The sequence below is a fragment of the Oenanthe melanoleuca genome, chromosome 1A (genome assembly GCF_029582105.1).
Source record: "Oenanthe melanoleuca isolate GR-GAL-2019-014 chromosome 1A, OMel1.0, whole genome shotgun sequence".
NCBI classification, from domain to species: Eukaryota; Metazoa; Chordata; class Aves; order Passeriformes; family Muscicapidae; genus Oenanthe; species Oenanthe melanoleuca.
Genome location: NC_079334.1, coordinates 17314012 through 17331097, shown reverse-complemented (window position 1 = coordinate 17331097; position 17086 = coordinate 17314012). Strand labels below are relative to the sequence as shown.

The 17086-nt window shown below is 41.3% G+C and overlaps 1 protein-coding gene across 5 annotated transcripts in view; it reads right to left on the bottom strand.

Annotated features, from left to right (window-relative positions):
* TBXAS1 (thromboxane A synthase 1) overlaps positions 1–17086 on the bottom strand; it is a 237531-nt gene that overhangs the window by 184066 nt on the left and 36379 nt on the right. Inside the window, exon 1 of one of the 5 annotated variants that reach the window (XM_056512075.1) lies at positions 4945–5014. The exons of the other annotated variants lie outside the window; for them this stretch is intronic. Coding sequence (XP_056368050.1) covers positions 4945–4979 — 35 coding nt within the window. The 5' untranslated portion in view covers positions 4980–5014. Of the gene's footprint in view, positions 1–4944; positions 5015–17086 lie in introns of those variants that run through there. 5 annotated transcript variants of the gene reach the window in all.

Here is a 17086-nt window from a genome sequence, read left to right as displayed (position 1 = left end):
TTTTTCCTTTATTCATGACTTCTTGAGTACTTGTGGACTGACAAGAGTTGAGCTCACAGAAAAGACGAGTAATTCAGTCCTTTCCATAATGTGAGTTCATCTTATAAAGAGACACAGTAGAGAGAGCAAGGAATATGCATAGTATATTCCCTACCCCAGGACAAAGAGAATTCCCTTTAGCAACTGCAAGCATGAGTCAGGAGGAGTGGTGAAATTCTTTCAGTCACCTTTCAGTGAGCTTGAGCAGTCTTCCACCATTACCAGCCTGAGTAAGCTATCATGGGCCACTTATAAAGGCAGAAAATCGTTCCTACAAAACAGAAGATAGTTGAATAGATGCCAAACAAAGCCAAAGGAAAAGCAGAATTTCAAACAGACTGGATGAAAGGATTGCAGGAAGCAAACTTCAAGGAGATCCTCTGAACTTGAAAAACTGCCTAAAAAAAGCAGGCTCAAGTGTTACTCCCAAGTGCCATCTAGATTAAAAGCAAAACAAAGGCAATTGGGGTTTCCTGGAGCTCTGAATCACCCATTCAAGCCTAAGGATACTGAGCAACTGACTACACACAGGAATAGCAACCCTGGGTATAAATGAAATGTCAAACCCAGAGAAGAATGGACTGAGAGGTGTTTTCCATCTTTAATCACTGAAAAATGCAGTAATGCCATGCATTACTTGTAAAACAGCAGGTTGGATGGTTCAGAGAGAAGTATACTTTTTAAGCTGACTTGCTCGTCTCTCTGGGCTGTTGGCTATTTTAAAAAAGTGTTTGTTTCACATTATCTCATCTTTTAGCTGCACTTTGAAGTCCATTCTGGCCATTTCTCCATGACAGAGACAAATTCTAATCCTTAGGAATAATTCCCTTAACTTCATAGAGAAACCCTTGTTCAAGTCAGATAATTTTCATGTAGAGGCTGACATGGAATTGGCTTTCCTGGAACAGAGTTGATTTGCATTACTCAGTATCAGAGCACATGACAGCTTACTCTGCAGCCCACTTGTCTGGATCTTCCATAATCCAGACAGCCACAGTCCCACTCTCTGTGAAGCAGTTGTGCACATGACAGGAAGAACTAATTTTAATGAAGAGTCTTTGCTCTGGTCATGTTCTCTCTCAACCTGTTTATCTGGCAGGCTCCTGGATGCAATTTGTAATCACTGCTCCCTGCTAACAATGGAAAGTCTATTACTGTCGCCTGTCCCTTTGACTCTGGGGTTTTTAACATCTGACATACCGCTGCACGAGTAATGTAGCGTACTAATCCATTAAAGGCCCCCTTCCCAGCATCTCTCAAAGGACCTTCTACTGCACCCCTGTCCCAGCTCACCCTCTCTCCTCCAGTTCAACAGCCTCAAACGCTCCTGGCACATGAAAGCAAAACGCTTCAACGCCTCAACTGCAAATTCGCCGAGACAGAGACCATCTTTCCATTACACTGCACACCCTTCATGTGCACAGCAGAGCCCTGATCTTTGACAGGGGTTCATAGCTCCTGCTGAAACAAAAATTATAAATAAATCATCAGCACCAGGTCCCCTAAAGTGGGGGGAAGTCCTGTGCGCTGTCATTCGATCACTTTTTAACTTTCACAATGAACTAAAATTCCACAGGGAAGTAACAATAGTGAGTCATTAGCATGAGCAGTTCACCTTCAAAGGGAGCCAAGAGGAGAGCTGGAGCCCAGAGAAGCCAGTTTTCTTCACTCTATCTGCAAGCACCTGGGTGCAGAACAGTGATCTTTTCCTAGGCAGAACAAAGACATTAGATGAAGATATACATGGGTTTTAAAAGATATTAGAAATTTTATAAAAATAAAAGGGCTGACAACAGAACTAGGATTGAGAGATGAAGAGAACGAGAGCAAGATGTGATACAAATGACAGAAATCCTGGCAGGAAAAAAGAGGCTCATTGAGAGAAAGGAAAGGGCCTCGTAGGAAGATGAAGTCTCCGAGAAGTCACCTCCCTACTGGAGAGGGGACACAAGACCTCAACACCACCTTGAGCAAGATATGAGGAAAAGACTGATATTATGAAATGCATTAATTACTGCAGCTGAATTTGTGTATTTCTTGTCCTAACTAAAACAATATTTTTTTAAGGCTCATTACAGATCTGCATCATTATTTCCAGCTTTACTTTGACTCCAAGGAGCTAACTGTAAGACATGAAGTTGGATGCCCAAAGAAAAATACTTTTACTTATCTCTGAGGACTTGAAGTCTGGTGCCTCCTATAAGAGAGGCTTGAGAGGAAGATCCAATGATGGCAAAAAAAAAAAAAAAAATTAAAAAACAATGGATAGAAAACTTTGAATTGGAAGAATATGAAAAAAAAAACCACTCAGGAAAGCATTAGCAAAATCTGCCCAAACCATGTAAAGCACAGTGGTGCACAGGTCTAATACACCATGTGCAACCTGGAAAAAGGTGACCCTCCATGGCCACTACCAGAGCTCTGAAGATAATCTTTACTTTTAATGTCTGCCCCAAGTGATATGTGAAAACTGGGGTTGCAATGAAAAGGCCAACATAACGTGGTGCACTTCCATACTGGCACACTGAGCAGTGGCTGCTTTATTTACTTTGACACTACACTAGGAATAGTTAATTTGAGCTGAGATACTTTTGAATCCCTTAGGAAACCATGCTTCTATATTTATTTATATATCCATATATTTACAGTTATGTGCATATATACACTCTAAATCTGTTCATTTTCCCACACAGCAAAATTAACACTTAACCATTCTTTATGTTTTGGACACTGGTCATTTTCCACAAGGGTTACTATACACCACTGATGGGTTTTTCACTCTGAACATCCATCTTGAACATTAATCTCACAGATGCATCTGCTGCAGAGGCGTGGATGATATTCTGCTATGCATCTTTCACACTATCCCCCTCCAGAATGGACTGATTTCCTCCTCCTTGGAAAGCTCCCCTACTGAACAATGGAAAGGAAATCAAGGAAAGATTAACATGCAAGGCTGAAGATCTTCCATGCATGGTCCCACCAGTTCCAGTTAGTTTTGTTCTATTCTATTATTTGGGCTGCCCACTGGAAAATCTAATCCTTCTCAATTCCTGGTATTTCCAATCCATGCAAAGGACCAGAATTTATCCATGACTACACATTAGCCTAGGGATCAGCAAGCTGGAGTAAAGGCTCCCTACTGCTGTAATTTCCCTGTCCTTGAGAAAAAAAAACAAACAGAAAAACAAACAAAGAAGATTCTCAGAAGTGAAAGGGAGAAAATGGAAGTTACGTGAGGAAGGAATTGGGTGGATGACTTAATGAATTGTTTTAGATTGATGATTGATTGATTTCTCTTTTGCATCTAGAGGCATCACTATTTAGACAAAACTTCCAAAAAACATTTCTTGCACTTATACAATAGAAAAGTTACAACTCATAACTGAAGAAAAAACAAAACCGCATCCTGCTGAAGACGAACATTTTCAAAATTAAGTAGCATCACATAACATACACTTAGCAAAATGGCTAAGGTGCTCTTCACCAACAATACTGATCTTTAACACTAGCACAACTCAGCATTTGGAAGCTGACCAATATAATGCCAAAATCTAAAGGGGCAAGAGGAGAACAGAGGTAATCACAAGCCTGACATCATCCTTACGTGAAGTAATGGAACTTTAGAATGCCATTAACAAGAAGGCTGAGAAGAATTAAATGAGAAGGTAATTAAATGCCTTTCCATATTTCAAATTAGCCTTTTGTTTTGGGTTGGGGTGTGGGTTTCGGGTTAGTTTTCTTGGCAGGTGTATGAGTATGGATGATAAATACAACTCTCCCAACAGCATCTGCTTGGCCAGTCCAATGTGCTAGAAACACTAGGGCACATAACATCTTGCCTGAAAGACATTTTACACACTACAGAGAACTAACGTGACACCAGCCTAGACAAGCTAAAAGTTGGCTCAATGCTTGACCACAAAATGTGACCCCTAATCATTGGGTATTGATCCACAGGACTCTTACAAGGAGGATTTACAGACAGTTTCTTACTTACAAATAAAAGGAATCATGACTTACAGCTACCTAAGTGTGACCCTAGATTTTCTGTGCTAAGAAATATGTTCACAGCCTCTGCAGCATACTGCTGCCATAGAGCCATGGCCATTGGTATGGCCATGGGACTTGATTGTCACAAATCTGTCCCAGCAGCTGCTATGTGAGAGATAGCTGTTGGTCATCGAACACCACCAGAATGGTCCCACTCACCTGAAGAGTGACCAATCCACCCTGGCCATGGCATTTCTAAGGGTACAATTCAGGCAGCAGGTCATCTATTACAGCAGGACTTCAAGAGGCAGCTGAGACAATCTGAGAGCTGACTGCTGCTTAAAAAAATTGCAACTTCTCCCTTACCACCCACCTCCACATATTCCCTCTTGCTGCTTTCTCTATATTCATCTGATCCCTGCTCAAGCTGATGCAACTACTAAACCAGCAAACTATCCAACACGCCACCACCAATTCCACCCCCAACGATATCCCTAAGTACCATGTCTATGCCTTAAATTCCTCCAGGGATGGTGACTCTTCCTCTTCCCTGGGCAGCCAGTTCCAGGGCTTGACAATCCTTTTGATGAAGAAGCTATTCCTAATACCTCCCTGAGGCCATTTCTTCCTGTTCTATCTCTTGTTCCTTGAGAGAACAGACTGCCCCCCGCCCCACCACAACCTCCTTTCAAAAAGGGGACACCAGGTGCAAGTGAGGAAACAAGACTTAGATCATTGATGAAACAACTCCTCTACTGCTACACAAAGTACTGCTCAGGAAAGACATGGGACTAGTGGGTGGAACTCAAAGGACATTTTGAAAGAGATTTAAGGATGGGGAAGAGAAAATAAGACAAGCTTTTGAACAGAAAGTTGAGAGAAGTGCCTTGACTCATGCCTACAAATACTTACACTGGAATGAGCTCTGACAGCAAGCAGCTCCCCATCTTCCAGGACAAAGCCAAAATATTCACAGAGTTGGGTATATACATTTCAGAAATGAAATCCTGAATTCAGATTCTTGGGGCTGAGGGCACATAAAGTAAAGATAAAACAGTCTACCAGGAAAGCCAATGGACTCGCTGCAGCTTTCAGCTTCTAGAAGAATCCTCTTTATTTCTTAAACAAACAAGCAAAAAAAAGTACAACCAACGTAAATCCCATACCACACAGCACTTCCCTCTACAAAGTCTAATGGAAAATAGAGCCTTTAAAAACAGGAAGACAAACTAGATGGAAGCATAGCTCATTCTGGTCTAGAAATAAACAAGTGATTAATTATTGCTCTTATTGTTGTTTGCTATTGATGGAAGAGGGACAATTTTCCTACTCTCCCATCGGGGAGGGGTTTGTGCTACCACTACAAATCAGTGACAAAGTCATGGCACTGGCCCCTTCCATAGCAATACACACAGCTAAAGGCAGCTACAAAAAGACTTTGGACAGAAATTGCCCACAGCTTATCTGAAAAGACAAATACTTTGCCTCTTTGAATAGAGGCCCAAGCAAAGACACCAAGCCAGCTAACAATTAACCAAGCAGTTCCAGACACGTTTAGGCTTTTCTGTATAGAAATATTTATTAAATCAAAAATAATTCTCAATTAAAGAAGAACAACCAGGAAACAACTCAAAATAGCAATTGTTTGAAGGGGGAAAATACAAAAGCAATTTCTTCATGCTCACAGGGAAATATTATTATTAAAGGGCACAGTCCCTGAGATGTCAGATCACAATGTAATCGCCATTTTGATGTTTACAAATCCAGCATATCATCAGAGGATACCGTACAACACTCTAGATATACAGGGGAATGAGCATCTGTGGATGTATGAACAGCTGTAAAGAATCATTTCCAACTTGCACTAACAGCCAGCAACCTAAAGCACCTTTTAAGGAAGGAGGAAAAAAAGTAGCAAAAACCTACAATTTCAAAGTCAGACACCCAAACACTCTCCAGTATACAGCACACTTTCTAAAACACACACTGATATAGTGAATCTCTAACAAACTTTCCTCTCCAAAATAAACTGAGAAACACCTCATTTGTCTAACCTGCTCATAATACTAGATCTCAGAAGGCTTAGTCCCACCTTCAAAACATGAGCATCCAGAAGAAACCACATTTTCTTAAGCAGCAATGCCTGCATTAGTTTACTACTCCAGGAGACAGAGGCAAGCAGGATTAATTATTCCATTAGCAGAATATATTGCACCTGAGACTTGTTACTATGGCCAGGCCATCTGTGGGCTTAAACCTCCTGAAAATTAAAGTTCAGTTATTACTCTTCTATCCTGACAGGTCAAAGGCAGAAGAAGAGTTGCTTTTTGATTCTGAAGCAAGTCTGTTTGAACAGAACTGCATTTTATGGCAGAGCACAGCCCTTTTTTTGCAGGTTTACTTCTGCTTGAGCGCTGGCACAGGCTTTCAAATGCACCCAGCCAATCATAGCTTTTCTTGCTACGGAGCACACCAGTAAAAGACTGACCTGTGATGTTAGAAACCAGCATCTGAGCACAAAAAAAGGAAAAGAGTTTGATGGCAGTATATGGCAACAGGACAAAATCTGGGGACTGACTTATTTGAATTGTTTGTGACTCAGCTTACAAAAGAAAGTTTTTTACAGTTATAGCTGTGGGCATGTTGGTCAAAGGGCATCTGGGACTTGCCTGCACCTGGTTGGTGAAACATTACAACAAATGGATGGGGTATGACTCAGAGGCCCCATGAAACATCCTCAGACCAGTCATCCGAGGCTACTGTGGTTCTTATGTTCCATTAGCAAGTTGTGGCTGGTGATAAAATTGGCTGCATCTCTCAAATGCTGCAAGTGTGTGGCAGCTTTTCTTTGCTTATAAAGATAATTTAGTACTTATGGAAGATGACATGGCAGCTCAGGAAGCCAAGGAACCCCAGGTATGCAGTAATTACAGCATCCATATTAGCTGTCCCAGCTTATCCATGCATTGGATGTGGTCTCGTTTCTGTTCAGGCAGCAATCAGCAGTTCTGCACACAAATGATACACCACAATTCTCAGCTTACAAATATCTTGGGCAAAACAAACTTTTCTGGATTTAATTAAAAAACAACAAGAAATAACCCAGAGGCTGCATATTCCGCATCCCATTATCCCCATTTATTAGAAACGTATTTCAGTGTTTCTCTCATTATAAAGGAGAAAGATTATATAGTTTGCATTGCTGCCTGCAGCCATATTTTTAAAACTCGGGTGTCAAAAGACAAAGCACCTAAATCAACACTCAGCTATCCAAATAAATAGGCTCTCTTGTAATCAGATATTGAACAGAAATTCCTAAGAAACAAAAGGAAGTGGCAGGCACACAACTTTTTTAAAGAAAGAAAGAAATCATCATGTTAGGTACATGTATGTGTCCAAATACAGGTTCCTGAAGGTAGCAGAAGAAGTAATTTTGATCACATTGGCCAGAAGACTTGACAGAAACACCCAGATGAAACCGCTGACTGTTGTACTAGTAACACAAGGAAGAAATAAGAACGTATAGAAGGATGGGAAAATACAAGAGAGGAAGCATGAGATGAACAATGAGGGATTTGTCTGCATCTGAGAAAGGGGGACAGGGCTTTGAGAGAGCATCCTACCAACACACAGGCCTGTAGGTCACCCCTGAGAAACGCCGAGTCAGCAGGAAGCAGACTGCTGCCTGTCTGCTGTGTCTGCAAGGCAGCAAGTGAACTGCTGGGTTTGGCCTACCTGCTCTGTGTATAAAATTTTTTCAGCCCTCAAAAGCTGTAATTTGAAGAGTAGAGACACAATTTTCACACAGCTGAAACTCACAACGGTTTGTACCAAGTGCGTGCCTACACGAACCCCTAATTATCTGCACTGTCATGTGTAATTAGTGAGTCTGAACATGTAGTATTCATCAATATGTGAATGTTAGGCACACTTCATACATTCAATAGCATCCTGTGTTTGTACACAAGCAATTCCCAGTGAGTATAACTACGATCATACCCTGAAAGAGGCAAGCAAAATAAACAAAAGACTTAGTGTCTGTCATTTATGGCAGGACCATACATGGAAAAAAAAGGAAAATTTATTTCTAAAATATATAATCAAGTGTTTTCTATATTTTTTCTTTCAAATTATTGGACACAGTGTTTCCATGGCCTGCACTGAAGAGAGAAATTGAAGCTCATTATTCAAGCCTGCTGAGATCAATACAGAGAAACATGAGGACAGTCATGAACAGCCATTCTATCACATGGTTACTGAAAGTTATTGTGCAATTATCTCAAAAAACAAACATTATGAGAGAAATACAAAGATGGAAATGGAGGAAGGATGCACATCTCAGCACACTTAAAAAGTCTTCGATGTAGTTGAATCTCACATTTGCAAAAATCTGGAACTTTTCAAACACAAAACTCAGCATATAAAACCAGTGCTAACTGAACTGAAGCATGGAAAGCTGACTAAATCTACAACAGCCAGATCTCATCCATCTCTCTCTCCTACTCTGAGTATCAGAAAGATTGAAGTCTTAATAGCTGTCTTATTGACTCTTTACCTTATGGGCTTTAAAAATCTGCATTAAAATAGATTTAAAAAAAAATCTCTTATTCAAATCAAGCACATCTGACTGCAACTACATCAAACAGAGTCCCAGTTTTATCAGAGATATGCTGCTTCATGTCAGTGAGTTGACACAACCACGCGTCTGCCTCTGCGCTAAATACATGTGCGCGCAGGGAGGAGGGGAGCACAGGCACGTATGCAAACATGCTGTTATCTGTTTTTTCCCAGTTGGGGAAGAATTGTTAGCACAGCTCAATCAAACCTATTGAAAAGGGATAGGGACTCACTCAGCCATCCTATTCCAAAAAGCTCGTTATCCTGGGCTTTACAGCAAATGTGCTGAAGGCCACAGGAGTTCCTCCCCTAACCTCAGCAAGGTTTGGATCAGACCCACTCTGCACGTAATCTCATTTGATGTGGTTGTGTTAACTGGCTGTACTGCTAGAATAAAAAAGTATTGCACAGCATTAGAAGGGCTGACAAAATCTGATTTCTGGAAAGCAGCAATAAGCTTTAGCATCATAAAGGCAATACAAGGATATTGCCCTTGGTATAGAGGCAGTAGAGTGACTGAGGGTGAAGCATTTGAATAATTTGGGCAACACAAATATGACTTATTAATTAACAAGTAAGTAATTTAACCCAGTTCTTAAATTCACTGTGACAACACTGATCATTGTGTTCCCAATACCTCCTACTTTATAAATGCTTTAACCAAAACTAGAAACGGACTCCAGTTTCACTGTTGTGCTCAGCCATATCCCAGAACAATTTGAAGAAGCCCCTTTAGCTGTGGCCTATCTCTGATAGATAAATATCCCTATGCAAGACTTTCAGAGACATAATACTGTACACATACTGTAGATCTCCATTAAAAATGCATTGTCCTGTCACAGCAGACCTCTCATTAGTGGTAGAAATGAGTCAAGACACAGACTCTCATTCAACAACATGAAAAGGGTCTTGGTTTATTCTTCTTTACAGCTTTGCCATCCTGACTCTGACTACAGAAAGCTCTTACTGTAGGGTCCAACTAAAGACTCTGACTGCTGGCTGCTTCCTGCTGAACTTTAACTGCAAGTATTGGTTTGCAGACTGACCCAGGCTTTCACCTAGCTCAGCTGTGACTGCAGGCTCCAACAGCAGGCTCTGACTCCATCAGATCCAGACTGACCTCACAGCAGCTCTTTACTGCAGCAGCTCTCTGGATCATTCCTTCTCTGGATCATTCCTTCTTCCTCAGGATTCCTCTACCTCCTCAAGATCTTCTTCCTCCAAGATCCTCCTAACCAGACAACCCACTCCTTTTACCATACTTATCTTTATTAGCTACAGCTTTCACCCATTAAGGGCAAGGCTGTTCCTCTTCTTTAGTACAACTGTGACTTACCAGGGGTGAGGTTGCTTGTAATCCCTTCTTCTACACCTACACTGTCCAACTTGTCATACTGTATCTTATCAATTAGTTACTTCTCCTGTTTCTCAGTAGAACATTTCTGACCACATCCCCCTGACATATGGTATGTACGTATTTATAAATTATACACATTATATATATACACACATAAATGTAGTACATTATTAACAAATTATGTGCATTATAAAGCATATGCAAACATGGAAATTAAAAAAGGGTGAGATAAAGATGCAATTTTTTTTTCAAATTAGTGGTACAAAAGTATTTTCTTTGTGCACTCTCATGGATTATTTTGCACATCTTTAGAGTGCATGCTCCCCACTTTGGTACCAGTCTATGGAGGTGGCATAGAAATCTCAGATACATTCCCTTCCCGAGTGGCAGTGACATTTCAAAGTCTTACCATATACATGCACACCCTGCCCTGTTCTTCAGGCATGGAGCTGCTCATGGGTGCTGGGCAATACAACAGATGTTTGCTTCCTGCATCTGCTGGCTGTCACATATCACATCACTGCTCCACAGTGCTGGCTTCTGCTCAGTGCTCAGCTTTCAGGAGACTGTGCCTGAATTTCCAGCTATAATCAGTGAATTAAAAACCCCCTCCTCTTCAACATGGTATTTATATTCTGCAAACAGAATTAAAAATTTAAGTCTTCTCATCTTTGTTTTTATGGACTGAAAAATCACACAACACTTTCCTACATCTTTCACTCACTCTCTTTTTGTGTCTTGTCTCTTTTCTACCAAAGGCATCAGTCTTCCCATCTTTTTTTTTTTTCCTGTTTCCATAGATATGAGAAAGAAATCTACAACTCTGCAAAAGTTTTCACAAAATCCACCCACTATGCTGAATATTTTGGCCATTTTACTTCTTTCCTAACCACATCTCTTACTGGTCTAAATAAATTGCCTCAAATTAATGACATTTGAGGCATGAAGACAGGATATGTTAACTGAGCTTATTTGTATAGAGGAGCCAAATTCACCTAATAAGATGAAGCCTTAAAGTTTTATGAGTTTATGGAAAGATTTAGGTGCCCGCAGTCACTGGAGATTGGGCTCGGCATCCCAGGAGATTCCCAGACTTACCCTGACACTCTCTTTCTCATCCATACCTTTGACTTTCTTACTGCTGTTTATTGCTGCATTTGAAGCAGTGGAAAGCAGAAAACATGCCTTCATTTATATTTTCACAACCATACCCATCCCTATATTTCACAAGCTATAAAAAAGCCATGTCAAATTTAGCCTTCCACACTTATTACCATTTCCAGCTGAAGGAAGGGCCTCCACACTTGTCCTCATGCTGCCTGCTTTCCCTGTAAGCCATCCCCTTATTAACATCAATTGAGAGTCCAACCTCAGAGGTGAAATTAATCCCTGTGCAAAGAGTCAGCAGGTATCCCACTTCAGCCCATCAAAACAGGGCTTACATTAAACTCTAAGTAGTGCTTAAGTCATGTATTAAGCCTTTGTAGAAGGTGTGCTGAGCTTTTTCTGCAAGCCATAACACCAGGAAAATGCACTTCAGCTCTTAGGCACTATGCAAATATATATTATAAGGAAAAAAAATTCTTCAACAGATAGGTTAAGAGGCATTATAACAAGAAACACTCAAATGGTTTTCTTCAATTCTTTTTTATTCTAAGAATATGACCTTTTTTGAGAAAGTTATAAGGGATGTGATCTGATAACCTGTGATAAACACATTATGTTCTCAAAAACAGACCTTATCCAGTGGAAAATACCTTCAAGGCTTCTTAAACTATATCAGATTCTAAATGCTCATCTTTTACTGACATACCAACAGGAACACAATCTTAAGAAAGACCTGGAAAATCCCACTAACACCAGAAGTCAGAGTTCAAGTATGATCTTTCTTAATATCATTTTATAGCAACAGAGCTCCACTGACTTCTGTGGAAAAAAAATATTACCAGATATGTTTTTAAAAGGAAAAAAAAATTACAGTTTCTCAAAAAAAACTCTACAACCTCATATTATCTAACTCTCTGTGCTGAGCAGTCTCCCCTTTTCTGTAGAGGATCTAACCCAGAACTACAACTGGCCTGACCCTGGGTGGAAGGGAGGCAACCTACATTGTTTTCCTATTGTACTGCATACACCCATGGCAGAAGTATGACTGTAGGACAAAATCCATACTGGTACAGGACTACCTCTATGCCAAATTGACCACTCACCCTGCTCTGGCAAAGCTGTGTGCCACTGCTCATTGCAAACCCACTGTACCCAGGACCAAGGGGAGGTCTGTTAAGAGAACAGAGCACTCAAAGCCCTGACAGCAGAACTGTATTCATCAAGGACCACACATCTTCATACTCCCTGCACATCACCATCTTGTAGTACAGAATCATACACAGTTTATTTCTCCAAGAGCATGATAGGAGCACTGATATGAAAAGATGGGAGACATCTTACTCTGGCCAGATGGTGCCTTCTCTTCTGGCAGAGGAAAAGAAAAATCCAGAGTTCTTTTAATCACTTCACCTCAAATTAAAGTACTCCTCCATCAAAGTTTGAACTCACACTAGAGGAGTGAAACATTCTGCAGAGCTTCAGACTCAGGCCCAGCTTGCCATTAACAAAACCAGTGTCTGCCTTGGGCATTGAATTACCACAAGCTCTCACTGCCCCTTCCAGAAATGGACTCTGTGCCCAAGAGCACCAGCACAGCCTCCCTTTGTAGAAGGAGAAATGCCCATGATGCTGTATTTGTGGATGAACAACCAGGCTGATTCATCTGGACTGTTAACACTGCACTGGTTACTGATTACAGCATTACTGCCCCTCAGTTAATTAATCATATTCTTTGCAAGCAAGGGAATCTCACTGATCTTAAAATAAGGGTCACCTGCATGTAAACAGAGCAGAACAGAATGCAGGAGGAGTGTTGAGCATTTAATTTCAGTAAGCCTTGTCCTTCACATAAAATTTTCACTGATTAAATTCATTACAGACAAGATAGTACGGGCACCTTCATACCTAGATTATTTTACACCACTTTGGCTCCTTTAAAGGGACAGACAAAAAAAATCACAAGAACTTTTTTCAAAATTACTAACAAAACCATGCAACTATAATAATAATTCAGCATAAAGAATATCAAACTTCAAGATAAACCTGTGCAAGATGTGCATACTAACAGGAATAGAAAGTTTCCACAAACTGTTTTTCCTGCCCATATGATCCCCTATTTATTTACCAAAAATAAGGAAGAGGAATACACAGCAAATATTACTGTCCTGTTTGACTGCTGATGCACCAGCGAGACTGCACATGAAGTCAAACACCGAGTCCCACTGCCACCTCCCTCAAGCACAAGAGGCAGCAAGAGGACAGTCCCTGCCCAACAGGCACAGAACAGAAGTCAGAGCTGACAGGACAAGAGGGAGCAATGATACAATACGTACACAAACATGCATGTACATGGCAGACTTGAGGGTGGTGCCTGGGCTGAGCACTCACCTTCATCAGTCAGTATAAAGTACACAAAGAAGGCCTCAGCTCAAAAAACCCCTCACCCTACCTCCTGTGTTCCTCATAGTTTCTCCCAGCAGCACACCTTCAGTATTTCCTCCTGCTCTGTTTGCTTGTATTCCTGCTCTCCATGCCGAGTGCTGCACTAGCCATCAGATGAATGAGACCTTTATAAAGCTCACAGGTGCTGTTGTGCCTTGTGTTCATGTAAAAAATAGGGCAGTAAGCCAGGAAAGCTAAATGATTATATATACCTTTAACAGGTTTAGGAAGGATGGAAGGGTGTGGGAGAAGGGGAAGGAAGGAGGGATATGAGTTTAACACTAAAGCATTGTTTTCATGGATAATTTTATTGGGGAAAAAACCCAAAACACTGACATATATGTGCAACAGAGCAAATAAAAACAAGGCAGGTTTCTGGATTTTTTCAGCATGTGATGTGCTAGGTGAGAGTTGACACTATGCACACAATGAAAGAAATGCACAAAAGGATTAATCACACAGGCAATTGCAAACCAGAGCTCCCATAGCTGGATGAGAGTGAAGACTAAATTGAGTTGTAGCAAAAATATGTTAAATCAATATTAACCACAGACAGTGGGAGCAAATCTTTATTTAGAGACAGTTTACACAACCCTCCCCCCTCTCCCTCCACACCCTTGAATCCCATACGGATGCTGTTTCTGAAAGGTTTCTTAGTACTGTGAGGCATGGCTGGAAGTGCACCAGCAGATCCTACTAAGGAAGGGACTGGTGAGGCAGGATTCATGCCCAGCTGGAAGTCACACCTCAGTGCTGAGGGATGGGCACTGCTGTGCCAGAGATGTAAGAGCCAGTAAGGACATGGCACAAATGATACCTTGAAGGGTCTGTGGTAGCTGCTCTGGGCAACTCACATGGGTGAAGAAGAACAGAATGCACCAGCAAACCCCAGGCCACAGCCTCCTCCTTCTCCCATCACGGTTCCAGACCACCTCTTCTATGTACCTGCCCCAGACTGCAAGGGCAAATGTCTGTGTTCACCATTCAACCATTCAAACAAGCTACACAGAGCAGCAGCAGATGAGCAGGCAGCAAAACATCAGAAAAATCTGATGTTTTCTCTGACAGCAGCCATTTAAGGCTGGCAATGCCTTTTCAAAAACAGCCCAGGAGGGGCATGAAGTTTAGATGAGTACTGTGTATTCTTCCTTGCAGTTCACATTATTTGCATGGAGGCCAAACATGCATCAAACTCACTAGGAACTTGCCTGAGTCCTTATGATGCAGGGCAGGAAAGGCGCAGACAAACCAAGGCAGCTTTCAGACAGTGACAAGGCATTCATTGCTACCACAACTTTCCCCTCATTCTGTAATCACCATCTGCAGAACAACTGAAATAAGGTTCCTGGAATTTCTTATAGAGGATTCACTTTGTTGTCAACGTGCAGGAAGCACTGCAGCTACACTGGGAAGGAGAGATAGTTTCACGCTACTCCTTCACACAAACCAAATATATTAAGAGCTAGCACACTGCCAAGAAAGCCTGAATTTTGGGTCCACTCTTAGCTCTGACATGGACTTGCGCACCTGTGGCAAAAAATGTCTGTGTGTACAAGTTCTCCCACCCTTAGGTGGGAAAAACCCCATTCTTGCAAGAATTCCTGGTTTGTCTATTGAGTTTTAGAAGTCTTAAAGAAAAAGGCACTGCGTAAGAAGTAAAATTCTATGCTAAAGCTTCTTTAGAGTAACTCCTCTTCCCTGAAGCACAACCACTTCTCTCTTCTTGCTCAATCAGCACACTCTCAAATCTAAACACTTTTCAGTAGTCAATTCAATTTTTAGGATCAGTAACTTGGAAACGTGGATGAAACTGGTCAAGCCTCTCCTATGCTTCCTCCATGGCTTACAAGGAATAGCTTGTCATAAGAATCCATTTATCAAGTGTTATTTAAATATAATCTGATTTGATGAGAAAGACTGCAATCCAGAAACAAACCCAAATGCAGAATTTAACCTAGATAGAATGGCATACTTGTGTTTGGACGTGCTACAAGGTGGGGTTTTTTGACAGAAGGATTTTCTTGGAAGTAGAGAAAGAGGAAGCAGGGAAGGAGGTTAACAAAGGTATTTTTAAATATGCTGGGTTGCCAGCTTCCAACAGCTGAATTCAGGACTACACTGCAATCAACAAGACCAGATGACATACACCTGAACTAATGGAAGACGCTTTCCACATTGCTTTAGTGCCCCAGCTTTTGAAAGCAAAGACCCGTGGGGGCTGGATTAGCTTGGATGGCAAAATGAAAGTATACTGGGAATCTGATTTACTTTTTGGGAAATATAATTAACTTAAAGACACCTCCTCATTTCTCAGTGCTTACTAGCAAGTGGTATGCCCCATCAACCCCACCAGTTCCCTTCCAGGATGTGACTCGAGAAGGCTTCACTAAGGAATGCGGAGGGTACAGACGGATTGCTTCCGCGTTTATTCTTTTATTAGGGATTTGTTTCAGTGAGTACCTCTATCATAACACAGTCTGATTTATGCACACCTTGCATCAGGGAAGACAAATTAACCAAATTTTCCATAGAATGAGATGATCTCATGTTTTTTAAAAAAAATTTATTTTAAGGATTTTTGTAAGGGACAAGATTTTGCCCTTAACAGCAAGCTACAACCCAGAACCTATGTCAGTCCAAATGCTAAATACATTACAATCTACTGACAATGTCTTATTTCAAAGTTCTTCATTTCAAGAACCACCTCTGTGGTTTACATATTTCTTGGGAGCAAGCTAGTAACTTGGGGCACAGGCAATCTTCATTCCAGCATGACCAAGGTCACGACTGCAGTGCATTAGGATGTGGGACAGTAAAAGAACACAAAGCCTTTTCATTTGCCTTTAAGTGAGCACCAAGGAGAGGCTTCAGCACTTGCTTCATAGCAATGGAATTTCATGCGAGAAATAGATGAGGTAGAGGAACCTGTACAGGGCTGGTGGATCAACCATTTCATGGCAGGGTCTGAGAGCTGCTTTGGAGAAAAGACCCTTGTACCAAGTAGGCTCGCAGTTAAAGACTGCTGTGGAAAATCTCGACCAGCTCCACTGATGGAGGGTATAAATTCTTCCCCACACCCCTCAGCACTATGGGCAAAGATGAAGGTTTGCCCCTTGATGCTTAGCAGAAGTCTGACTTTCAAATCAAAATAGTACTGTGTCATCTGGCTGTCTGGGCTACACTGTACATGTGGGCGTCTGCTTGATCTTCTCAGACTGGAGAAATGCTGGAGATAAAGAGTACAAATAAAAAAGTTTAAAGAAGAATGCTGACAATAATGCTCAGTTGTACCCTGTTGCTTCATGCTTCCAAATTTTCTTTAAGAGTTACTTGTGCCTTACAGGGAAATAGGCAGCGCTTTGTGCTTATAAAAATAACTGACTCCCCAAATTTCCTCCCGCCTAACACTATCAGAGACACTGGCATATAAACAGGATGCATATGTTCAAGGGCTTTTGGATCAGTAGCAGAATCTGATACCAAGGACACCAATAGCCCTCATGCTCCATTTGTAGCCCAGAGACTGAAGCA